The 26,637-nt window shown below is 43.1% G+C and overlaps 2 protein-coding genes across 2 annotated transcripts; both read right to left on the reverse strand.

Moving 5' to 3' along the window:
- Positions 1-3: 3 nt before the first annotated feature.
- Positions 4-2,962, reverse strand: atpsckmt (fATP synthase c subunit lysine N-methyltransferase). The gene is made up of 4 exons (XM_050074921.1): positions 2,375-2,962; positions 1,383-1,520; positions 1,187-1,237; positions 4-817 (listed from the first exon to the last, which is right to left on the reverse strand). Exons 1-4 carry the CDS (start codon positions 2,657-2,659, stop codon positions 596-598), a joined length of 696 nt encoding a protein of 231 aa, XP_049930878.1. The 5' UTR covers positions 2,660-2,962; the 3' UTR covers positions 4-595.
- A 1,360-nt stretch (positions 2,963-4,322) lies between these two features.
- LOC126383098 (neuropilin and tolloid-like protein 1) lies at positions 4,323-24,696 on the reverse strand. The gene is made up of 10 exons (XM_050033535.1): positions 24,303-24,696; positions 23,958-24,023; positions 23,506-23,640; positions 23,163-23,411; positions 17,884-17,925; positions 17,516-17,643; positions 16,097-16,325; positions 8,408-8,521; positions 8,174-8,318; positions 4,323-6,821 (listed from the first exon to the last, which is right to left on the reverse strand). Exons 1-10 carry the CDS (start codon positions 24,328-24,330, stop codon positions 6,284-6,286), a joined length of 1,674 nt encoding a protein of 557 aa, XP_049889492.1. The 5' UTR covers positions 24,331-24,696; the 3' UTR covers positions 4,323-6,283.
- Between the last annotated feature and the right edge of the window lie 1,941 nt (positions 24,697-26,637).

A 26,637-nucleotide genomic window follows, 5' to 3' on the forward strand; every position in this document is an offset into this window, starting at 1 on the left:
TGAGTTTATTTATAAATACACAGGTCTAAAAATAGCACACAGTGCAGTAGTTTTCTGCAGATAGTATACAAAACAACGTGGTGGACAGTCTTCTGTGAGACAGGCTTGCCACATTTGCAAGCCATTTATCAAATGCTTTGCCTGTTTGTAAAGGATAAACAATTCAACATGTGCTGCAACTTTCTAGGAATAATTTATGCAACAATTCATGGAAGGTGCACTTCTTCCTACTTTCTAAAGTCATTACCATTTAAGCTCTCTTTAATCCCTGGTCTGGTTTTGAGCATCACAAATGTATAAAAAATGAAATGCCTATTTGATAACTGTCATGCTTTAAGCATGAGTGTGCAGGAATGCAGACATGGAGGCTGATAATCCTATGACTTTAACATAAGTGTAGCCACTCATCAAGTCAGTGCCAATCAGGTTATTTTCCCTACTAGCACATGAAAAAAATGAACATCAGTCTTTTCCAGCCATTTCAGGTCCACCCCAGAGTAGAAATTTTATGGATTAAAAAAAAACATAAATAAAGGACTGTCCCAGGGTTGCAAAGCATGATGACAACTTAAAAGCAACGTCTGAGTGTTGGCATTTATGTGTGTGACTCTGGTGTGTCTTCATGCTCTGGTGTCGTCCTCTTTGTCATTCCATGTTGTATGTGTGATTTAAATGTCTTGGCATCGTACACCCACACAGTGTCTATGCCCTCCCCGGCGATATGTTCAGGGACCCAAGTGGGAAAGGGAAAGCGGCAGGCCACCACCTTGGCTGTACTCGGTAACTCGTTTGCCAGCTTCAGCTCCAGCTGTTCCATCTGCAGATACAGACAGCAACAATCGATTTAACAAGGGGAATAGTGGAATTCTGAAACTTACTTGGAAAAATTAAATAGCAATGCAGTGATACAACAGGTCTGAATGGCAGATTATGTTAGATTATATTTAATAGCTGTCTACAGTGAACTGGATGGTGCCATTCTCACCAAGAATGGATTATTTCACACATCCACTGTATGATTTGATGCTCAGTTACTTAAGGAGCTACCCAACCAGAGTGCCAGCACACTGACTATATGCTTTACTGTTTCAATGACTGACATTAGCAAACACAGCATAGATGAACTCGGAAAATGCAATAATTACAATGTTGATAAAATTACTGATGGACAAACAAGAGAACTCACCATTTGAGGGACTCCAAAAATGACAACATTTGAGTATTGTGCAAAACTGACCTGCAAAAGAATCATAAATATTGGGAATGACATAGTGAAAAGACACCCTCTATGTTTTATGTTTCCATTCCCTCACAAAGTGATGCCTTATATCTTAATACTAAAAATATATTAACTGCTACTGTAAAATCAATGCATCACTGACCTTCCACAAGTCAGAGATGCGGAAGGAGGTGGAGCGGTGGACTCCCTCTCTCAAGGCCTTATAGCGAGAATACCACACCAGCCAGGGGTTCAGCTCAAAGCCTGATGCCTGAAAGCCATGCTTGGCTGCAGCTATCACCTGCAAGAGGAAGGAGAACAGAGTGAAATCCAATGTATCAGCAACAGTGTAGCAACTGTAGCAGCAGTTGGTGAGATGAAAAAGATGTCGTCACATTCTAAACACAGGTTCATTAGTTCAAGGTTCAACTAAAGTGACATTAACCAGCAGTCTATTGTATAATGTAACGACATGCTTCTGCAACCTTAACTCTAGTAACAGCAAGTATTGTAGCTTCATTGTTTCCAAAGGAGATCAGAGGTTCAGACTGAAACACTGGAGCAGGAGCTGATAGGAATTCAGGGTCTTGCTTGAGGATACTGCTTACATTGCAGATTTGAAACAAGGCCCCTCTGTTGACATCGAGAGCATAGATTTAAACATGAGGGGGGCGCATATGAAATAAGGTTTCGGGGTCCTCCATCAAAAAAGTTTACACGTCAAACACTAAATTTTCTGCATTTTAGAGAGAGTCTATGCACCAATCAATGCATTTTCTGCATCAATTAAGGATTTAAATGCCATTAATTTTATCAGACATCCTCTGCTACTTTCAGGAAGTTGGGTCCCCTGCGTCCCACCTAAAATCTACCCCTTTGGTTGAAATCATTTGAGAACTTAATCAATCTTTACTCCAAAAGGATGTAAACCTCAGATTACCATTTTAGAAATGCATACTGTTGAGTAGAATATTGTGTGATACATTGCAGATGCAGTGGATATGTGGCACTCCACAGGCAAACTGAGACTAGTCAGTACAATGAGCATGTCACCAACATTATAGTTTAGTTCTGTGGCAGTGGCTCTGCCCATCTTGTTGTTAGGGTTAATTATTTTCATGCCTCTATACCTACAGAGTACGACACAGTACTTACTATCCTTCCATCTCCACTCCCAATGTCAACCAGGGTCCCTGATCTGGCTCGCAGCACCCTGAGGACATTCTCCACCTGAGCTGTGGTCGCTGGGACAAACGGGAGACAGACTTTTCTCAGGGCAGGAGCGACAAACGGTGCAGCCACTGCGTACAGGGCGACCAGCGACCCTCCCAGCACCCCTGTGACGACGAGACCGAGTCGACTTCGGCTCTTTTTCTCCGTTACATCGCTCTTTAACTCTCCTGCCGGTGCTGAGTCGAGATAAAGCTCCTCCTGTGACATGATACCAGCTTATCGGACGCGTTACAAATGCGTAACTTTAGCTAACTTCAGCTGAACTTGAAGTGCATGAATGACAGCTGAGACTATGCTATAACGTTAGGTTAGCTTAACAAGCTAGCTACCTGAAGTAAATGTCATGAATTAAACCAGATGTTATTTAAACAGCACCCGCTCATTGTGCTGAGTCAAAGGCGCAAAACAAACGAATAGAAACCAAAAAAAATATTCTAAGAAAGTAGAGGTCCTGTTACTCCACCATTCATGCATTGACATGACCTGTGCAGCGCTGTGACAAGCCCGGAGTGACGACAAAGATAAGCGAACGAAGGTTCCGCTCTGCCTTGGTTTCCGGTTTAGGGACCGTTCGTTACATATAAGGGGGAAGGGGTGGTGCAAAAAGAGGGAGGCCTGTGAAATAATTGTTTAAGCACTGGTGAGGGGCGCGTGTGTTTTTTGTTTTTGGCTAAGGAGGGACTTACAAATCTAAATGGTTGTATTTTGTATGTATTTTACTGCCAATTTTTAATCACCAAAGTTACACATTTTATCATGGCCAGAAACCACGAGAAAAGAAATTATCATGGGATTTTCAAATTTCCAACAGCCCTTGGATACATCATGTATGACAAACACTTGCTTCAGAAAAAAAACATAACCCAATCTAAGCTTAAAAGGGGATAGTGCACCCAAAAATGAAAATTCAGCCATTACCTACTCACCCATATGCCGTGGGGGCCCAGGTGAAGTTTTAGAGTCCTCACATCACTTGCGGAGATCCAAGGGGAGAGGGGGTAGCAGCACAACTCCACCTAGTGGAGGCTTACGGCGCCCCAGATTCAAACGTCCAAAAACACATAATTGAAACCACAGAATATCTCCATACTGCTGGTCTGTAGTGATCCAAGTGTCCTGAAGCCCTGATGTAAAAAGTTGTTTGGAAAAACGTCATTTCTACTCTGTTTTTAGCCTCATTATAGCCTGCAGCTCTAACTGCCTCTCTGTGTACCGCGCTCATGTGTGCGCGCTTGCGCGAGACAGTGAGACATGGGCACCGCGTTCATGTGTGTTCACGTGCTTTCGCTGGTCTCGCGCACAAGAATCTGGGGCGCCGTAAGCCTCCATCAGGTGGAGTTTTGTTGCTACCTCCTCTCCCCTTAGATCTCCGCAAGTGATGTGAGGACTCTAAAACTTCACCTGAGCCTCCCTCGGCATACGGGTGAGTAGATAATGGCTGAATTTTCATTTTTTGGTGCACTATCCCTTTAAAATACTGATATTTCATCAAAACTACTTTTTAAAAATAAACTGTATGCTCTAACTAACCAGCCAGCATGATAAGAGTGAAAAACTGAGGCTTTTTTGATGCCATTTGTCTTCAACGTCTAACTTGTAACTTTTAAACATCAAAGGGTATGTTTGAAAATCTAATAACTAATTTATGTTGGAGGAAGGGTCATGCATTTTCTGCCAGTCACTCAGAGAGGTTCAAGAAAAATTATTTGTAGGTTCAGGGAGGGTCAAAATAAAAAATAAAATGGAGAAGTCACACCCCAGCCACCCTCCTGCTCTGACAAGTAAAGAACAGCCCCTTAGTGCCATGAATGCAAATAACTTTAAAATGAGGTACAAATAAAAACACATCAAATGTCAGACCCATGGTGCCATGCAGAGTAAAGGAAAAACAGACAATGTTTAATGAAATAAATAAATAGCCAAATGATCAACAGAAACACATCATACAGAAAATAAACAGGACTAATCAAATTGAAAAACTGATGCACATGAATAAACATCAATAAATACTCCCAAACAAGCAAAAACAAATTATATCTAAAGAATATAAAGGCCTATCTATTTACACAGCAACAGAACATGTACGTAATTGCAGAACAGTATTTGGTAACACTTTATTTGGATAGTCCGCCTATCGATAGTTTATGGAGTATGTGAAACGTTTAAACAGTTCATTAGCTGAGATTCAACAATTCAACTGTTTCACTTTGTCTGTAGATGTTTACATGTCTACATATTCTCAGAATAATTTAATTGAACTTGAACTATTCACTCAGCCTATGGGTTTACTGAAAAATTCAAGTTCAACTGAATTATTCTGATAATAAGAAGGCATTTTCATGAATTGTTATACACTCTATAGATAATCTGGTGAACAGTACAAAAAAGCAAAACAGCTGAATTGTTGAAACGCAACTAAGAAGCTGATGAAATGTTACAAATACTCTGTTAACTATTTGTAGGTGGACTATCCAAAAGGAGTTCGCGAGTACTTGAATGAAACATGTTTGTGTGCTGAATTCACTGGTTTGACTCTATGTTTTCATATGCTGTCCTTGATAATATCTGTGTAATGTCTTGTCCTGTCAGATTCTGGACATGTGTTTAACACAAAACATCTTGCGTGTTGGAGGAAAAGGAACAGCTTAACCCTTTGGTGGTGCAATAATGTCCAAACATATAGGAAACACTACAACACATAGTTCATTCATAAAATAATCACAAATAGGATGCAGTCATAAATACATTCTACCCCCGAGTTGGAAAAGCCAAATAAGGAACAAAAATGGATAAAATTTGATGCATTAGAATAAGTGGGAATGAAATGATCTCACTATCTGTGGATATAAATCCTTTGTTGATCCATTGCTCTCAAATCCTGACAGTTTATTTCCCTGCAACTCCCATGCACAGTAGCACTACCACAGCAATCACCTACGCAAGATGTACAACAGTTGCTCCTATAAATTCTTTGGCAGACAGGTATTTTTATTATAATTACTAGTGTGTGTTTCATAAGCTCGAGTCCACACTATTCGTGATGCATACAATGTAAAAATCCAATTGAATTTGTAGTATGAGACCAAGAAATGTTGAGAGGAGCTGTAAAGGTCAGCATTAACGAAGCAGTGTGTAAGATTTAAGGAGATTTAGTGACATCTAGTGGTGAGGATGGGCGGTTGCAACCAGCTGAAACTTCTCCCAGTTAGAATTCCTTTAGTGTTTATTGTTCAGGAGCTTTTTACCGGTAGCCAAATTACTCAGAGTTCTTTTCCTCTCCGAAACAAATGGACCTTGTGATTAAAACTGGTATTAACACCTGCTAATGTGTGCTCACTTTTTTCTCTGATAACTTAAGATTCAGACATTTGAGAGATGCCAAATTGTTTGCAGAGATCTCTTCCTCTCCAAAACAAATGAACCTGGTGATTTAAACTGGTTGAAAATAAATAAATAAATGACTTTCATGTAAAAAAGAAAAAAAAAATCTCATCGCAGAGGAGCCAGTGTTTGGTTTGTTCATTCTCAGATACTGTTGGAACATGGCGGTGCAACATGGTGATACTCGTGGATGAGGACCTGCTCCTAGATGTAACAGGCTAATTCTAAGGTGTTCAGATGTTTATACACTAAAGAAAACATACTTATGAATATTATATTCCATTTCTGTAAATATATATCCCCCTAAATCCTGCACGCTGGACCTTTAATTCCTATTAGTTAAACCGAAATCTTATCTAAAAAGGAGTTTAAATGTCAAGGTTTTATTAACCTGATCAGATAAATAACTTAAGTGTTGGTCTCTTTTCTTTATTTCCATGTCGCCATATATCAGAAGTCATTAGACAGTGTACGGTGGACAGCATGGTCCAGCCCTGGCGTGCCATGGTGGATCTGATGGTGGTGCATGTGGTGCTGGCTGGTGGTGGGACCATCATCTCTCATCAAATCATCATCCTCCTCCGCCCTGTACCCCTCTGCCCCGTCCTGAGAGTAGCTATGCTTCATCACCAGGATGCTCCTTCGACCTGCTGGTGTGGTGTGGTGGGAAAGGCGCGGTGACTGCTGGCTCACCATGACCGGAGGCAGGGGCGGCACAAGAGCCCCTCCATCAGCCGCGATGGTAGCGTCCCTCATGCTCAGATTGCTGCGGCTACCGTGGACACTGCCATGCACGCTCCCCTGGTAAGAGCCACAGTGGTGGTCGCGGATGCATTTGGAGGAGGAACGTTGGAGCTTGTGGAACTTCTCAAAGTCCTCAGCCAGGGCGGCATCAGTCAGGTCACCTGAGGGGGCGCGGCGCAGAGTGCAGAGCTCATAGTGAGGAGGCTCAAAACCAGGGTGGAGGAGGGCAGGGTCAAAGTCATCTCTGTGGATAAGTAGAGGAAAGAAGAGAACAAATAGTTTTTGTTCTGTGACATTCACTGATATTTTTAAATAGACATCTTCACAATGATACTGAGTTGGCTCATTTGTACATTATTAAGTAAAGGAATTGGCCCGTTAGCTAAGTAGCAACATGTTGTATCTTAGCCAAATTAAAGTGGTTACACTGACACCAGTAGGTTGAGTAGGTTAAGTTTTTGATACATTTTTAAAGCTGCATTTTGTTTTATATGTTTTAAGTGACGATTTTGTCGCATTTATCCAATGACTGTCTCGCTTTGCTGCATGAAAAAAACCTGCTCAGCGCTGTCTCATAGGAATGCTTGGAGGCTCCGTGTCCACCGTGCTGACACGAGGATGTATGACAGGGATGTCGCGTTTGTGCTGAATGTGGGCAGTGCCGGTTGTGAGAAAGCTAGCTTGCCAGTTAGTGTTAGCGAGCTTGTTAGTAAATACCGCTAGATATAATGTTACGGTACATTTTCCATTTTTTCTATATGCTATGCCTGCCTTCTGACTCACTGCCGTGAGGCAGCATCTCTCATATGTGGTGGTTTGGTTTTTTCATGGCCAATATCATACAATATCGGCTGGTTAAACATGACAACAGTCAATGTCTTCCTCACACATACTTCTTTGCTATTGGTTCACCAAAGTTGAACTCCACAAGATGCAAAGATTGCTTCACCAATCTGTTTTTGTTTAACCTCACTCACACTGAATGAAAGTAAATGTGAAACAAATATTTGCTAGTGGTATTTTCACTCACGTGTGACTGTGGCCATATGGTGTCGAAAGAGACTGCCCTCCAAAATATGACAACAAAGCTCATTAGCACAAGCAGCAATTACGACCCATATTTACGTTTATTGTTGGTGGCAACCTCTGGTGGCCACAGTAATTATGACAGGAGCAAAAGAGGAAGCCAGGCAAAGTGGTATAAAGAGCAACAAAGTACGCTCAGGTCGAGGGGGAGGAGAGGTGGATGGGTCAAACAAACAGGGGATTTTCATCCAGGAGACTGCTGTTTGTGTCCTGTGTGAAACCAAGGGTGCGTTTGGAAACACACACTCCAAGTGCCAGAGCGCACTCTGGCACAAACTGCCTGGCTACGGCTAAACATAACCGCATAGTTTTGGTGCAACTGCGACTGTTTCACAACATTAACCATGTGTTTAAAACTGTTACAGCTAACAGTCATATACGATCCATTATGTTCACCGGTTGGGGCTAACCTAAACCCTAAACGCCTCTGTGGGTCATAGTAGAGGGTAGAAACATGACCTATGTGGTCATATGGGTTGGAGCACATGTTGTGTAAGAATGAAATTTCACCTGCGGATGATGTATTTCTTGCGTGGCTGTTTGATCTGGATGATGACAGAGATGATGAGCAGGATGACAACCAGGCCGCAGGTCACTCCAATGATAGTGAGGTTTGTGTTATCCAGTGTGTCCAGGATACTGGCTTTCCTCTTCTCTAGTTAGGGAGAAAACATGTAGAAGAATGACCTTATGTCAAGCCACAGCCAACATATGGCTGGTTTCTCAGCATTTGTGTCAGGGTACCTTTGCAGTGATTCTCATCCCATGGGTAAACACAGTTCTGGATACCGTTGCAGACCAGGGTGTGGTTGATGCACATGTTGCTATGGCAAAAGAAAGTTTCTCCTTCACATGGAGCTAAAAAAAACAAAACAAAAAAAAGCAAATAGCAGCTGTACACAGTAGACTGAATTATAGTCAGTTCTGAGATTATATTCTGTGATATAACATATCACGTGCAGAATTCAACATTCCTATTTACCAAACTGTCATTGTTAATATCACCACCAGAGGGCGCCAAAGTAAGAATCATAGCATTTTGGTTTTTATTCTTTATTATTTTTATTTATTTATTTATTTATTTTCTGAACTGAGCCACAGCTATTTGGAATCATGGTGGTTTCTGACCACTTAACGAATGTGGGTCCAATGTTGCTTTTTTTTTTTTAACTCTGCTTTGGTCTCCACCATCTCCTGAGAGAAATAATAAATAATGGCACGTTGGCAACTAAACATTCCATTAGATTCACCAGCTAGTTGGTAACTTTGTCTGTCCGCCATTTAATGCTGGTCAGGTAACATACAGTGGGTTCATCAAAGCATTTCTGCTCAAGCTTTGGCTGATGAGGGTGGAGTTTGGAGGCTGTAAAACCGAAACAATTAATGTGTAAAATCCCCTGCTAGATGATGATCGACGTCACTGCACGCCACTCCTACTCTGCCTGAGAGACGTGTGTGCGCACGCAACTTGTGCAATTAAAAACTTTTCGACTGAGTCAACAGCTCATCACCCTCACTCGGCTTCTCAGTTCTGCAATGATTGTTCCTTTGTTGCAGCAGTGTGCGTTGGTGACAATGTAAGTTATCATAGATGTGAAAGTTCATGGTGCTAGGGTGTTGATGTCAGTACCGCAGGGTAGATGCTAACGATAATTAGCATGCTATTAGCTTACCTGAAGAGAGATGCTAACGATAATTAGCATGCTATTAGCTTACCTGAAGAGGTGCTCGTCTGGGGAAATGAGTAGATGTAATCCAGTCTATATGCTACTAATTGTTAGCCCTAAGCTGCAGCGTGTTTATCTAATCACCTGTGCTGTTAAGTTGTATTACTGTTATACTGCTATGACTGCTATGTATAGCGTACTCCCTAACTCAGTAGTGGACCGAAGAAACTCCGACACTCTAGCTCGGTCACGTGACCTACTTCTTGTTAAAGAAAGTGCCATGTTTATGTTTATCTATGTGCCTGCCCTGACCCCTTGTGGTTACTTACTGACATGTCATTTCTTTTATGTAATTGAGACCATGTAAGTCCCAATTTAATGGCACTGTTTAGTAATTATTATTATTGTTATTCTGTTGCAGATCACAAACCACACATATGCAGGCTTATTATGTTTGCAATAAACAGTTCATCTGAAGGAGAGAAGCTGCTGCATTTTCTCTGACCGGAAAATTAGGCCAGTTGTGCACAGCCAGACTACATCCAACCACACTGTTGTCTACAAGTGGTCCTTCGAGCCGGATTGTGTTCAACTGCGCTATGGCTACTTCTAGAGACTTCAATGATGAACAGCCTACAGCAAGTCCCCGCCCAAGCCGTATTCATCGTGTCCCGAGGCATCTGGAGGACTTTATAATTAGCCATCCATTCAAACAGCATTCGCCAATCATTGCAGCTGATGAGTGGGGTACAGCAGGAACAGAGACCATACCGCAAAGTGAGGGAGAACAGCAGTACTATTCTACACCCTTTCAGCCTACATCTCCAGGTATGGAAGAGGAGCGAATAGAACGCATGGAGGCCTGTATTAAAGAAGTAACACGGCAGATGAAAGAATTGCAGACCGCCATGGACAGCGCCAAACCTATGTCCTATCCCCAGCAGCATTTCTATGACCTACCATATCCTCCACGTTATTCAAGTCTCCCTTATATCCCAGACAGCGGCGTGAAAATGCCCCAAAGGTCTTCTCTTCCGGAGATCCCGATAGACTGGAAATCTACTGATAGAGAGTATTATCAGCAGCACATAGCTCAGCCTGCTAGATCAGCCTCCCTGCCGGGACCACAGCTCTATCCTGAATTGTCACCCTCGGCACAGCCTTCCAGGCTGCATAGAGCAACCACTAGCATTACAGTCCAGCCTGTCCAGCCTGCGTCTCCACCAGTCCATCCTGCTCCTGTGGTCCAGCCAGCACCTCAGCTGGTCCCGCCTGCTCTCCAGCCTGTCCAGCCCGCGCCTCCTCCAGTCCACTATGCACCTGTGGTCCAGCCGGCGCCTCAGCTGGTCCCACCTGCTCTCCAGCCTGTCCAGCCCGCGCCTCCGCCAGTCCACTATGCACCTGTGGTCCAGCCAGCACCTCAGCTGGTCCTGCCTGCACTCCAGCCTGTCCAGCCTGCTCCGCCGGTCCAGCATGCGCCTCTGCCTGTGGTTCAGCCTGCACCTCAACCTATGCAAGTCACAGCACAGTTGATTCGTTCAATGCTACAACAGCCGACTTTCAGTCAGCATGCTCACCAGGCGGCGGCACAAACACGGCAACCACCAGCTTTCGCACCTGCTCCCTTCAGCCAGTTTGGGCCCAGACTAGATTCTCTGTCTGTTGCTACTTCACAGCCACCCACATCGTATGGAGCAGCTTATCCAGCACCACATACTGGACAGCTCCCCGTGGCTCAAACACCATTACCCCAGCCTGGGCCTCAAATGGGAGCATACTACCCACAGCTTACCACTTCAATGTACTCACAACCATTGGTCCCTGGACAGAGTTTCATTTCCAACAATCCTGCAACACTCAACATGATGGAAATGGCTATTGCAGCCTCATACGGCATTCCAAAACCCAAACTGCCCCTATTCAGTTCTGGTAGGGAGAGTGACTTCATTATGTTGCAGAGTTTACTTGGTCCACACAGGCACCTAACTGAAGACTATAAATACCAAATACTGCTTGATCACCTTAAGTTGCCCAGTGCGTATCAGGTGGTAAAGAGGTACGTGAATGACCCCACACCGTACACCAGTGTAATGCATGCTTTGCAGCAACGGTATGGTCAGCCAAGACAGCTGGTCCAAGGGGAGCTGAAAGCCATCTTAGACTCACCTCCAGTGAAACAAGGTGATGCCCATGCCTTACAAGAGTTCTCATCTGCAGTTAACACTCTGGTGGGGATGTTGAGCCACATGGATGGTCCTGCCCAGTTTGAACTGAGATGTGGCTCCCACGTAGACACTCTCCTCAGCCAGCTCCCTAGCGGTTATAGGGATAGTTTTGCCGAATATTGTCTGACAAGAGGCATTATCCGCAGTGGGAGCGATCAGACTTACACACTGCCAGACCTTGCAGAATGGCTGGATCAAAAGGCTCAAGCAATCCAGGTCTCCCAACGTGCAGCAGAGTCCAACCAGACAGAGTCTCCTCGTGCTGTGATGAGAGAAGACAAATCTGCCAAAGCTCCAAAGGCTAAGCCAGCCTCTGTTTACCTTAGAAGTGATTCCACAGCAGTCAAGCACCCACAGACCTCTTCTCAGGGACTTAACACATCTCTCAATACTGACTCCAAGACAGTTCAGCCCACGAGCAAGAGGAGGGAACGCTTGAAGCCTTACTGCCCATACTGCTCAACTACGCAGGATCACTACCTTAATGCCTGCCTTGAGTTCACAAAGCTCACCACTGAAGAGAAGGCTTCCTGGATTAACGATAAAGGGAAGTGTCGCAAATGTGGCCGTGGCCATACCCCAGAGAACTGTACTCTAAAGAGGTTCTGCTCTACCTGCAATGAACAACACCTGGTAGTGCTCCATGATATGGCATACATTGCAAATCCAAGAGTCCTTACCGTCAGTACACCTAGTACTGCGGTGTATCTGGATCATGCCAGTCACTCAGGGCATGTTATGCTGAAAGTTGTACCAGTTCAGCTCCGCCATGGAAAAAGAACACTGAACACTCATGCTGTTTTGGATGACGGGTCGGAGCGAACCATAATGCTGCCCAGCATCTTGGTTTGCAGGGAGAAAGGGAGGTGCTTAACCTCAAGACCATCAGGCAGGACGTAGTGAAGCTTCAGGGAATGGTGGTGTCTTTCGAGGTGTCTGCCAACACACAGCCACGAACTTACCACCCCATCAGTCAAGCATTCACTGCAGCAGAACTCCACTTAGCTGAACAGTCTTGTCCAGGAAACACATTAGTGAAGAAATACAGCCATCTGAGAGGGGTTCCCCTACACACCTTCACTAAAGTGCAGCCAACACTACTGATCGGATGCGACCATTCTCACCTAATAACTCCTACCCAACCAGTAGTCTATGGACCTACAGGGGGGCCAGTTGCAGTACGTACACGACTAGGCTGGGCAGTACAAGGACCCACCAACTTTCTGCAGCATCCTTCCAGTGAGAGTTCCTGCCTTCACTTGTCATTTAGTACACCCAACTCTGACTTACACCAGCATGTTGAAAGACTGTGGCAGCTTGATACATTACCCTACCGCAATGAAAAGGAGGTGACGCGATCTAAACAAGATCAAGCAGCTATTTCCATGCTGGAGGAGAAGAGCACCCGTGTCACAATAGACGGAGTATCAAGATATGCTACGCCGCTCCTCCGGAAGAAACCTCCAGCTCCACTTCATGCAACTCCTGCTGCAGTGATGCCTCTCCTCCGAGCTATTGAATGCCGACTAACTAGCAACCCTGAGCTTGCCAGTGTCTATAATAAGGAACTACGCAAATTAGAGGAATCAGGATATGTGGAGAAGATCACCAGTGATGAAGCAAGCAGGTCTACTGAATCCTGGTACATACCCCACCACATTGTGCACCACAATGGAAAGGCAAGGGTGGTGTTCAACTGTTTCTTTCGTCATCAGCAGACTGCCCTGAATGATAATCTGCTACCAGGGCCCTCTCTTGGTCCGTCACTAATGGGGGTCCTGCTTAGATTTCGGGAGCATGCCATCGCAATCAGTGGAGACATACGTGGTATGTTTCACCAGATCAGACTTCTGCCGGAAGATCGCCCACTTCTCCGCTTCCTTTGGCATGATATGGACCAAAACAGACAACCTGATATTTATGAGTGGCGAGTACTACCCTTTGGTACAGCATTTAGCCCCTGTTGTGCCATCTACGCCTTTCAGCGTCACATCAGGGACCACCAAAGCACCCATGAGGATCTTGTGGAGACAGTTCTCACCTCCTTCTATGTTGACAACTGCCTCAAATCCTTCCCCTCACCCCAGCAAGCAAAGGATCTCATTGACCGACTGAGAGCTCTCCTAGCAAAGGGCGGATTCGAGATTAGGCAGTGGGCCTCCAATTTACCAGAGGTAATTTCTCACCTCCCAGTGGAAGCTCGGTCAACCACCTGTGAGCTGTGGTTAACCACTGAAAGGGCCGACCCTCAAGAGTCCACCCTTGGTCTGCGCTGGCACTGCCCATCAGACACATTAGGCTATAAAAATCGGCCTGTATCACCTGACCAGCCAACCATGAGGAATGTGTACAGAGTGCTTGCCTCCCAATACAATCCACTCGGGTACATTATTCCCTTCACCACCCGTGCAAAAGTCCTGGTCCAGGCCTTGTGGACCAAAGAAAGACACTGGGATGAACCTTTTACTGATGACCTTCTTCCAGTATGGCAGGCTTGGGAAGATGAGCTTCCTAAGCTGCAAGACATCACCATGCCCAGGTGTTATGTACCAGCCGACGCAGACAATGAGGCTTCTGTGATGGATGTTCACATTTTTTGTGACGCGTCTGAGAGGGCTTACGGATCCATAGCCTACCTGAGAGTTCAAACCCCTGAGGGACACATACATGTGTCGTTCATAATGGCCAGGTCACGTGTTGCCCCGAAGCAGCAGCTGTCAATGCCCCGCTTGGAACTATGTGCTGCGCTTACAGGTGTCCAGCTTGCCAAGGTACTGCAGACAGAGTTAACCTTGCCCATCCAGTCTGTGGTCAGACTCGACAACTGTGCTGTGCTGGATACAATCCGAGTCCCACCAATACAAGGTATTCGTTGGGATGCGAGTTGCTGAAATACAAGAACTGACCAAAGTCGAATCATGGAGATATGTCAACTCGGATCAGAACCCCGCTGATGACATCACTCGTGGGAAGACTCTTGCCGAGCTATCCCAGCCAACTCGTTGGAGTCAAGGGCCCTCATTCCTGCACCAGTCCTCAGCTCACTGGCCAGTGAGCCCTACAGTGCATACAGACGAATCAGATGAACGGAGGAAAACTACCTTCTGTGGTAACATCATCACCAGCAGCGGTGATGAGCCTGACCCACAGAATTGCCAAACATGGACCGACTTAATACAGGCTACCTACCAGTCCTTGCACTGGGCAGCCGCACCTGCAATGTCAGCGTCCACCCGCATAGAGATGGAGACTGCTCTCCTGAGGAGGATACAGGTGTACAGCTTCCCCGAGGAGTTAAAGGCACTACAACAGGATAAACCAGTCCGTCCATGCAGCCGCTTAAGTGCACTCAGTCCTGAGTATGACCAGTCCTTGGGCCTCATTCGAGTCGGCGGCCGACTACGCAAAGCGGAGAGCCTGCCAGAAGACAGCCTTCACCCTATTGTCCTAAGCCCTGAACACCGTATAACTGAGCTCTTGGTGAAGGAGTATGACGACTGCCTACTCCATGCTGGCCCTGAACGCAACTTTGCTGAAATCAGGAGGAACTACTGGATACTCCGGGGGCGACAGTTAGTCAAGAAGCACCAGAGGCACTGCCTCGATTGCTGCAAATGGCGCAAAACTCCAGTGACACCTAAGATGGCTGACTTGCCTGCTGCAAGACTTCGCATTAACAAATCTCCGTTTTGGTCCACTGGCGTTGACTGTTTTGGGCCCTACACAGTTAAGATTGGAAGAAGACACAAGAAACGGTGGGGAATTATTTTTAAATGCCTCACCACAAGATGCGTCCACCTTGATCTATTGCCAAGCATGGATACAGACTCCTTTTTGCTGGCTCTACGTCGGTTTATAGCAAGGAGAGGCAGGCCATATGAGCTCTTGTGTGACAAAGGTACCAATTTTCGGGGAGGAGAAAGAGAGCTCAGAGAAGCTCTGGAAGCTCTTGAGCCATCATTGAGGCAGCATGTTTATCTAATCACCTGTGCTGTTAAGTTGTATTACTGTTATAATGCTATGACTGCTATATATAGCGTACTCCCTAACTCTGTGCAGCATCCAGTCACGCGGTGAAGAGCTGAGAAAGGGAGGGTTGTGTAAAATAATCATTGGCTACAGCTCCAGGAAAAGGTGATATCGGTCGAATCATGGGCTATAGCCTTTTTCCTGTTCAAAACTACTGTTATTATATCAGTCTTTAAAAATCCGCTATTGGTCAACCTCTAGTTTGCGCTAACCAAAGGAACTGGACTTTGGGGTCAAGTGTACCCAGTGCCAGGCCCAGGTCCCTGATGTGAATGTGCCCTCCAATATGTTGCTAGACATGCCCTGTGAAGGTAATGTCTTTCTTTTTTTTTTTTTGACTAATACACCTTTTCCCAATAATCCTTTTCAAGAATGTCATAAGTGACATTTTCAATGTTGGAGGCACCCCCTGTTAATATGTAAAGATGTAACCAAGAAGCTGTTATTTAATTTTTGACTCTCACATATAGATGGGGCACACGTGTAAGAGAGAGCTTGCAGGTAAAACTCACGTTCATGGAAGGTTGTGAAGAGGATCCTAAATTTGCTCTTTCTGCTTCCCTCGTCTGCCCACAGTCTCACAACACCCACGGAGGACACCAGCATGACATCGTTGGCCACCGTGGAGCAGAATTTATTCTTCAGGTGCTCAACCGAACTGCTGCCGTCATAGATAGCAACAAAGTTGCGCTTGCACTCATTTGAGTTGTGCATCTCGTACTCCAGAAAACGCATGTAGATCTGTGGGTAAAAGACAGGGAAGGACATTTTTGTTCTGATGGTTTTTAAAGAAATATATCACTTTTTTTTTTACAACAGCCGATGGACCTACACTTATTTTGATGTTAACACAGTGACACCAAAATTATCCAGGTTTAAATCATTCGTGTCATGTTTTAACACTTGAGCATTTTAGCTAACATTAGCAATGCCTCAAAATGAAAATGAGGACTTTCAGAGGTAGTAAAACTGAATAAGTAATTTTAAAAAAATCAGTCATTTTGAGTAAGAGATTGTAAAAAGTAGGTATATAATATATGCTAAAGCTATAGCGTTGGCAGAGGCAGGTAAACAGACTTGTGGCCCATACAATAACATATATAGATGGACAGCATTCTTGCTGGAGGACTCAATGACGCTGCTGCGGTGTACACAGACACATCACTGAGCTGAACGGACATGATGTGACCAATAAAATCTTGTGGCTGATGAGTTGCTTTTGTATTTGGATGAAGTCATCATAAAATAAAGTTATATGTGGAAATATTCTCAAACAGGGGCATAGGCATTTTACTTTTTTACTTGCCCCGTAACGTTATCCCCACCACTTGCCGTAGCCAAATTTCTCATACACATATATGTATATATATATATATATATACATATATGTATATATATATGTATATATATACATATATACATATATATATATATATATATATATATATATATATATTTTTTTTTTTTTTATGTGTATGTGTGTGTATATATATGGCAAGACGAGGCACAGAGACAGACACAGGAGGACAAATAACTGGCATATGCCAGAGGGCTCTGAGAGAAGGTGAAAAAAATGGCATATGTCAGAGGGATACGCAGAGCAGGACACACTGGCATACGCCAGAGGGCACCATGGTACACAAAGCAGGAGACACTAAATCAATTTTTTTCACCATTTCATGCAAACACACTTATGCTATATACATGTATATACAATCTGCTGATAATACGTATGGCTTTTAGCCTACTTGTAGTGGAGTATTTCCACACTCTGCTATCAGCACTTTGACTTAATAAGTGAAAGTGCACATAATATTTAATGCTCTCTTGTCTGTTTCAACACTCCACACCGTCACAGCCACAAATAATAAACACATGTAACACCACCACCACCAACACATAAGACCAACAACAGTTTGACATATACAGACCCTACTTCTTGGTGGAGCCTTGATGTACCACCTGCAGTCTACAGCCTCAGTCAGCAGTGCCCGGCCCTCTCCACTTATCTGGGTGGACTCCACAAAGCCTTCTGGACCGCTCAGCTCAAACTCACAAACTGTGAATAACAATATTTTTGTGTTAAAGTTTTCAGACCCTAAAATCTTAGTGACTGTGAAATTGTTAAAGTAGACTGTGCAATATTATCTCTTCAGCAAAAAGGAGGACTCAAACATGTAAATAAATGTAGGTAGTTGTATGAACACGTTACATACAATTTGCAGTATCTACATTGAAACACAGCTGCACCAGCAGTAGGTCTGATATGTGACATATAAAACATAAGCTGAATACTCACATGGCAGAGCTGGCAGTTCCCCAAGCCCTTGGAACTCTGGATCTAAAAGCATAAATATAATGTTGTTGGAAACATATCTTTGGAACATATGCTCAAGTCTTTCCACAGTCATGGGGACAAATTTCAAAAAGGGTTTGGGTTTGGGTACCACAATGAAACAATTTCTAACTTGTACTCCACATACATTATATTTAACACAAATTGCATTTAGAATTGTAAATAATAAACAGAAGTTTTAAATGTTTTCTTTTTAAAATTGATTTGAGGAAGCTTTTAGGAAGTAGGGAAGGGGCCATTGATCCCCTCACCATATGTCCCTGGGACACATTAGTTCTTGGTCGCAGATCACTGTATCACGGCTGGTGCGATCCCATCGCAAGATGAGCTTAAGCAACAATGCATTTTTTTATAGAGACATATTTCAGTAGTTGTGCACTACTACCTTTAAGTGACAGGAGCTGGTTGTTTCAGCCATTTATCATCACTTTTGGCTACTGACTTTGACTGTTCTGGTCACCTGCAAACCAGTCTTCACCAGCCACCAACTCATGATTTCCACCCAGTGCCAACTTTGAGTGCAAAAATAGTGTGCCCTTTAAGTAGAGAGTAGAGGTCTTCATGGACCATAATAAAACATGGACCTGAGCCCATGTAGGTACCGGGTTGGTCCGGGCAACCAACCCAGTACCTACATGGGCTCAGGTCCATGTTTTATTACGGTCAATTGGGTCCGGGTCCAGTTTGGGTCACTGTAGGTCCTTGGTCTGTTTATCATTATGTGTAATGAGCAGATCTGAGAGGACCTGCGATAAGTGCTGATCAAAAGAGAAACTCATTAGCACTGTGTAACTTAGGATCATCTCAAAAGAGCCAAAGGTGAAAAAACATTGAGCAGCAGCGCAGCAAGTTGGAGGTGGAGTGGAGAAAGATGGATAAAGAGCCAGACAATATTTTACTGTTGATTTACTGTTGTGAATGCACATATCTGGACATATTTTTCTTGCAAATCCTTCTATGTACCCTCTAGTACAAGTACACCAGGGTAAGAAGTAGATAGTATACAGTCCATTCATTCAATTTGCTGCCAGTTTTCTGTGCCCCAGATTTTTAAACATATTCAAACTTCATCTGAAGTATTCAAAATGTGTGCATGCAACATTCATTGCAACATTTTTTTTCTAGGAATAGAGAAAACAATTTAGGACAAAGACTAAATCGCAGAAATGATAATATTAAAGACATATTGCCAAATGAAAAAAAGCCACAGCTGGCCAATGTTTACATAATCTTTGTGCCAGCAAATTCCTGCTGCCCTCATTTAAACTCCCCTGAAACCCTCTTGCCCTTCATCAAAAAAGAAAAACACACACTTCGCATTAGAATGGGAGGAGAAATTGTGCTCTAAACCTTTGTGCTGATGAATCTACTTGCTAGGTGGATTATAAATCCTGATGTACCGGCTTAGTTCGAGACAGATTAGGCCCCACCAGCAGTGACAACCTGGTGATAAATATTTTACTTTCTTGTTTTTTAAATTCTGCCAAAGTTCCCAGTTTTATATTGTGTTAGAAAGCCTTCAATAAAATACTACATAATACAACATATACAGCTGACTCAAAATCAAACACAGGGAAAAAGGTGTTTTAAAGGAGTACGGAGTGGAGAGTACGTTTATTTTACAACCATACTACCTCATGTTAAAATGTTTCTGTTACTGGTAATGAAGCACATTGGTCAGTAGCTATGATGTAAGGAGAGCAGGTGATGGACTGCACGGAGGCTCAAATCAACAATGACTTATTAATCCTCTCATGTTTCTTAACCCTGCTGCTTCAGGCTTGTCCAGATTATTCACATTCATTCCTCTGCATGTTTGTGGTGTGTGTGTGTGTGTGTGTGTGTGAGAGAGAGATCCCAGAGGTTTTATGCCCAATATGAGGAAACAAATGTAAGATGAGATGAAGGCAACATATAGGATGGTGTATGTAAATCCTCTCCTATTCAGCTTAAAGGTGTGTTGGTAACAAGAACATTGATTGAACAAAGATTAATGCTGTGTGTGTGTGTGTGTGTGTGTGTGTGTGTGTGTGTGTATGTGTGTGTGTGTGTGTGTGTGTTAATTTTCTGTTTTAACCTGACCAATCTGATTGTGAGAGCAAAACGGTGAATTTACGGTCTTGTCCCAGAATTTCTGTACACTCTGATAAAGGATGAGTTTTTAGTGCATCTGGACTATGTATGACAGTTAATTTAAACCTGCAACAACAGATTAATGTGGCTACTTGGGGGCTGCAGAAACAAGCCATAAACAAAAAAGTTATACAATATTACCTCTATATGGCTAATTTGTTTGCAAATAATTTCCTATATGCACATCCAGCAGATACGAGCATCATTTGCATTCATTCGTCGTAACTTTTGTGTCCACCTGATGAACAGCCACTGAAAACAGCTGCCTGCTGTGGCTAAAAATGTCTGTCATGAGAGCAGTGCGGCTGACTCAGATCAATACAGTTGCAGTACCAGAACCGAAACAATGAGCTGACAGAAGCAAAAATGCTCCATTGCTGAAGGGAACTACAGAGTCAGGTGTTAATTTTATGTGAGTTTCAGCACTACAAGTAGTCATGCGATCCACTGTTATTATAAAACACTAATCATAGCCACTTTAGGATGAGGTACAGTTCAAGTGGCAAGAATAAGGCTGCATGCTTTAAAGTTTTGTCTGCCTTATGCACATGCAGTGAATGTAAACGTAACTTGTTTTCATAACTGCTCCATAGGGCGCCTTTATGTTCTGGGAAATTACTTGCCCACTTACAAAAGTCAGCATAAACTAGAGGAAACATGTCATAACAATAGAGTCCCTGCCAAACAGTAGCACTCCCAAGGGGGGCGAGTGTTGCCTTGCAGAGGCCCCAAAGCCCTGACATATTCTATTTATTTTATTTTATTTTTTTAAATCTTAAGCACACAACATGTTAACTTTCATATTAACATAAGAAAGAGTTCTGGAGTATGAAAACTGAATGTGCCCATGCTCTTTCACATTAATCGCAACTGCATGAAATAATGTATAAGTAAATTCTAAATCCTCCTTATATGGCTATAACATGCCTAAATAGAGACAACATTAAAGGTCAAGTCTCGGGCCAACATATGGTGCAAAATATTGCAGTTTTTTAAAATGTGTGTAAGCATGTGCTCACAAGGATGAATTAATTATCTCCTGCCCCCAGTGATAAGTGGAATTAGACAGGAGATTAGCATTTGGCATGTGAGACTCAGTACATTTCATGTAAACAGAAAAAAGCTTCTCCTGATCTGCCAATAATGAAAATTATCTACTTAAAGGGATAGTTCATGCTTTTAGGAGCCTGCTTTTTAAAGGTCAGTTTCTGAAAATATAAATGTATAAGTAAGCTTAGTAAGTGATTACCATGAGGAAAATTGAAAAAAAAGAAAAATTGTCTCTGATATTTGCAGAAAAATAGCACCAAGCCCTGACATGCACATGCAAACAACATCAGCCCCCCAGCAACAACAAAACTAGAGTGTGTGGGACGGACTCACAGGACTGTAGGGCTAAAAGTGGAACATCCCTTGTGGAATAAAAATATAATGTAAAGATGCTCAATCGTGTCAAGAAAGAGAGAAAGAAAGATAGTGGGATGGCTGGATGGACAGAGGGATGCAGATTAATCTTTGCCCCCCGTCAGTGTAGGTGGCCTATAAAATCTGCTGCTAATGAAGCCTCTGCCTCGGACTCCCTTAAGCTGCTACTGCGGCTCAGCACTGACAAGCTGTATTCCCCTGAAGACAAGCTTTCATTAACTTGTGTGTGTATGTGTGTGTGTGTGTGTGTGTGTGACTGAGGGAACAAGTGCTTGTGTGTGTACGTGCCTGTGTGTATATGCGTGTGTTTGAATAACTGCTCCCCTCCTCATCCCTCGTCAGCTGCAGCTGGTGTCCCTGCACTACAAATGGAAATGAGAGTATGTTCCCAGCAGCATGCCACAGGATCACTATTAAAGTTGCACTATGCAACTTTTTGACCTCATATGCACAATTAAAAACTAGCATATATTATAACATCCTTTAATGCAGTATAAAGATTACTGGGTTTCTTTGTGGTTTTGATCTTGTGCACATCACGTTGTGGCGCTGGAAAATGTCCAGTGTGCATGTAAATGTGCGTTTTAATTGGACTATATAACCAGCCAAATAGAGCAAAGACAGAGAGGGAGAATCTGTGTAAAAGAGGTAGCCAGTTTTGGCATATGGCAACTAACAAAGTCAAACTCACAGCAGGGTGTTGAACCGGGAGAAAGGGCCAAGGAAAGGAGTCGAAGGCTTAGAGTTGTAGTAATACTCTAAACATCAGCCCCTGCCAGCCAGACAGAACACCAGCTGGTGTGATAGAAGAACACTAGTATAGCAGAAATGCAAAATGACATGGATAAATTATGATATTTTCAGCTTTTTTGCCACACTCCCTAAAGGAACTGACTATGTATGGAGACTGTCCTCCCAAAAAAAAAAATTGTCATTTGCTCAACTGCCCCAAAACGACATATGTTTATGTGGCACTGCACAGTGACAAAGTCCACGTGGGGAAGAGGTAGGGCTGGATGGCTGAGTCAACAAAACATCTGACTTTTACAAGAGACTACTGTTTGTTTCCCATTGTAGCACAGGCTAGTTGAAAACTGTCACTATGAAGAGTTAAGGAATCACATACTGATATACTTTGGTTTCTTTTAAAATGTTTTAAAGTTAAAATGACTAATTAATAGACTAATCAATTAGTAATACTGGAGCAGTTAACATTTTGAGTTTCCACTTCTCAGCAAGTGTGCTGAAACCAAGCGGCAACCTGGGGCTAAAAAAAAATAAAGAAGTGCCAAAAACTGCAGTTCCTCTAATGGCCACTTGAGGCTGGCTCCAAAATCATAGAACCCCTGTTAAAATGCCCAGCTTTATAGCATAAATTACCATGTTTACAGCCTGGTCCAAAATACGTTCCTGGGCTCTATGGCTAATTTACCTGTTCATGACAACTGTAAAAGGTCCATTATCTTCATACAGCCTAGGGTTGAAACAGCATGGCTGCGTCCACAGCAAAAAGATAAACCTGGCTCAACTTTTGTCGCAGTGCAATACATCACCTGACAACAGTGTATTAACACATTAAATATATATAAGCATGCGTTCATGGTAGATACCTTTGTAGCATGAACGGCCACCCTATGGGTGATGCCTTATCACCCATCTCTCACCTTGTGTGAAGTTATACCGGGCAGAGAAACCAATGGCCTCCAGTTCACCATCAGCAACAAACTTGATGTACAGGTACCTCCCACTGGAGCGGACATATGCTGGGCTTTCCTGCCCACAGAAGCGACCAATGATGGGCGAGAAACCAAAGGGCCCATCGCGGACCTCAATGTGGTCAAACTTGCACTCCCAGGAAGGCTCGATGGAATACTTTTCATCGAAGAACAAGTCGATGCACTGTCGAGGGGAGGCTGGAGAATGAAGAGAGGTTGAGCACAGGTGAGATAAAAGCAGGAGAGGTAGAAAGTGAATGAGAGGCTAAGAGGAAAAGGATGAGAGCCTCACCTTCTATAATGTAGACACATTCCCTCTCTGGCGGGTATTTCTCAGGGTAGTTGGGTGAGGTGAAAAATCCTCCATCAGGCTCCTTCACCCAGGTCCCACACTGCCCAGCTGGTGTCACACCTGAGTTATTCTTCACTGTAAAATCACAGGTAGACATTGAACAGACAGACATGTGATCAAAGTGTTTTAAGTGCTTTTTTATTTCCGACTAATTTTTTGCAGGTCAAACTAATGCATAAATTATTTTGTTGTTTGGTTTTGTTTTTGCACTAATCTGACCCACATTTCAGTCATCTAGTACTCCAACTTTTTTTATTCACATCTAAATTATTAGTAGCCAAAACAACTTTTTAGCACTGCTCTCTACTGATGTGTTACAACAGAAAAAAACTTTAGTCTTAAAATGGTTAATGGCGAAGAATGTGACAGTGACTCAGGATGTGATGTGATACCTTGAGCTTTTGTTTTGGTGGCTGAGGCACCTGGCAGCTCAGGTGAGATGAGGCTTGCTGCTAAAGCTGAGAGAAAAAAAAGATTAAAGATTGTGTTTTCTTTTTCAATTTGTCAGAAATCTTAAACCTATTTAAAAAAAACAAAGTCTTAAAACCATAAACTGGTGATATTACAGAAGAAAAACGACAACAACAAAGAATATGATTAGATCAGCTACTTATACTAGGAAGAAGCACACCATGAACATGCCACATGAGCTATAGGATTATTAATAACCGTCTTATAATATTTTTTATTAAAGGTTACAAACAGGCTACAAAACAGGTTTACAGCTGTTAACTTACCGATGGGCAGCAGAAGTTTGTGCACCATTTCTGTTCCCTGAGGCTGGGCAGCTCTGTCTCAGATATTGCCATTAAATAGTCTTGACCAAACGTCCGTTTATTGGGAAATGTCCTTCAGCCCATCGGTTCCTCACAAAATGCGCCAAATCCGAGAGCAAAGAGTTCGACATGTTCATCCCTCTCTCTCTGTCTCCCCAGGAGCTCAAAGGATTACTCTCCCGTCCGCCACAAACCTTCAATATTTTTCCTCCACCTTTGGACTGCATTAATCCTCTCAGAAGATAGACGCTCATTGACAAAGCTGCGCCCGTTTAAAGTGGGCCGAGGCAACTGAAAACTGTCCTGCGTATGTGCGCGCGCGCGTGTGTACGTGTGCGTTATCATTCAGTGAATTAGTGTAGGAGTGTTCCCCCTCCTGAGATGAACACAATCAGCAGCAGCATCAAAGATACAAATAAAATCTAATGGTTTAGAAATACAGTTTCATTTAATAGTTTACTATTTTTACAATTAAAGTTTTTAATCATTCAAGGCTACTTTATTTATTTAGAATTTGAATCCTCTTGGACTTCATGATGGGCAAAAAGGAACGATCACATCTTTTTGAACTACTCTTTTTAGTGTCCAGTTTGTACCGGGTCATTATGTCAAATGTCAGAGTGCTCAGTGAGAGAACAAGAGAATTAATTCCCTACCTAATTTTCGTGATCAAGTCTCTTCTATAGTGGAATTAACATCATAAAATGCATGCATACTACATCGTGATGGCCCACCAGCAGATGGAGACATTCTTTTATCTCAGACATGTTAGGATGTTACATACCTTGAGGAGGAAACTTCCGCCTTCCTCAGAAGTGTCACTTGGTGGTGGTTGTGACGCGTCTTTATCAGCTGATCTGTCAATCAGCCCATATTCGGGAGGCATGACACGCCACCTGCTGTCCATCTGCCGCCTCTCCACAACACTGCGCCAGGTGTGGGAGAGCATGTATGCCCCCTCGTCCCTGTTCATCGTCCCTGGACCCCGCTTCCTTATTTCATAGCCTCCCTGATCCAGCACCGGTATTTGTTGTTCTTAGTGTGTATGACTCTGGCCTTGTCCCAGTCCATAAGATGATTTTCCCTTTTGTAGTGATCTGTTATGGCTGATTTGTAGGTTTCTTGTTGTGCCAGCAGGTGGCGTGACCGTCCTGTCAGTGACATTTCTGAGGAAGGCGAAGTTTCTGCCGAAACATGTCAAGTATGTAACATCCTAACATGTCTGAGATAAAAGAACAACTAAAGTCATTATCAGAAACTAAAGACATAATGAACACCATTGAACTATGAAATATAATACTTTTCAATGCATGTTATATTCATTCATTGTGCAAAATAAGAAAAAGCATGTTGGCTGTACATTTTAAAGTGGATATTGGCTCAATCAATGATGTACTGATATTATCAGCATGTTGGCTGTTTCCAATATTTCATCTGAAAGCGAATATCAGCCCATACGGGTGAAAGAGGACAAGTCAGTTTGTGTGAGAGAAAGGGATGCAGAGGATAGGGTTAGATGGAGGCAGATGATTCGCTGTGGCGACCCCTAAAGGGAACAGCTGAAAGAAGAAAACTGATGACATGCCAATTCTATCGTGCATCCCTAGAATAAACCATTCCTCTCAAGTGGGGTGTCTGCTGCTTGTCCCTCACAGAGCAACAGATAATTGGTCAGTATCATTATGTATTGTCATATCAGACTTACATAGCCTACCTACATACAGTTGGGATGTTGAATCAATACATTAAAATAAATGATTTATCACTGATAACGTAGACATATACATGATGACTGGTAATGCATTGAAGAGAAGCTTTGTGGGACAGTACTAGCTGAACGCATGTAGGCTACTATAACAGAATACCACAAAAAAATGTACACTACATTTTGAAAAAGTATCACAAGTTTAAATACATTTACATGTATCAACGTGAAGGAACCAATGATGTAAAAGGAATCGGTCCACCCATCACTACTTGGACTGTACGCAGGTTGTGCTCCATTGTGGGAAAATTAACCTGAACAGTGGGGCGTCTATTAGCAGAAATGGTAAATAATAATCTTAATTATGTTTTCATCAGTGTAGAATCACTGGAAAATAAAAATAATTGCTCTTTTCAAAACCTTAGAATGAGCTGTTTATAGGTATGAAGTACGTCGTCTTCAGGCCCCAAGAAAAGTAGTGGCAAATATTTCCCAGTGGCCACTCATGGTATTGCGCCGAAAAATCCTCTGCAGCCCAAAAAGCATTTACCCCCTGGACTACAATTGTATAAGAAAAGTCTGTTAAACTGT

Source organism: Epinephelus moara, chromosome 21, assembly GCF_006386435.1.
Source record: "Epinephelus moara isolate mb chromosome 21, YSFRI_EMoa_1.0, whole genome shotgun sequence".
In the NCBI taxonomy this organism is placed as follows: Eukaryota; Metazoa; Chordata; class Actinopteri; order Perciformes; family Serranidae; genus Epinephelus; species Epinephelus moara.

What these genes read in the sequence shown, in the direction of transcription:
- LOC126383098 (XM_050033535.1), bottom strand. Translation starts at nt 24,330, where the DNA reads ATGGTGCACAAACTTCTGCTGCCCATCG. An exon ending in CCGGTATAACTTCACACAAG is followed by an intron (nt 17,926 to 23,162) that starts GTGAGAGATGGG and finishes TTATGCTTTTAG; the next exon opens with ATCCAGAGTTCCAAGGGCTT. An exon ending in AGGCTCCACCAAGAAGTAGG is followed by an intron (nt 16,326 to 17,515) that starts GTCTGTATATGT and finishes TTTTACCCACAG; the next exon opens with ATCTACATGCGTTTTCTGGA.
- atpsckmt (XM_050074921.1), bottom strand. Translation starts at nt 2,659, where the DNA reads ATGTCACAGGAGGAGCTTTATCTCGACTCAGCACCGGCAGGAGAGTTA. An exon ending in GCATCTCTGACTTGTGGAAG is followed by an intron (nt 1,238 to 1,382) that starts GTCAGTGATGCA and finishes ATTCTTTTGCAG; the next exon opens with GTCAGTTTTGCACAATACTC. An exon ending in TTTTTGGAGTCCCTCAAATG is followed by an intron (nt 818 to 1,186) that starts GTGAGTTCTCTT and finishes CTGTATCTGCAG; the next exon opens with ATGGAACAGCTGGAGCTGAA.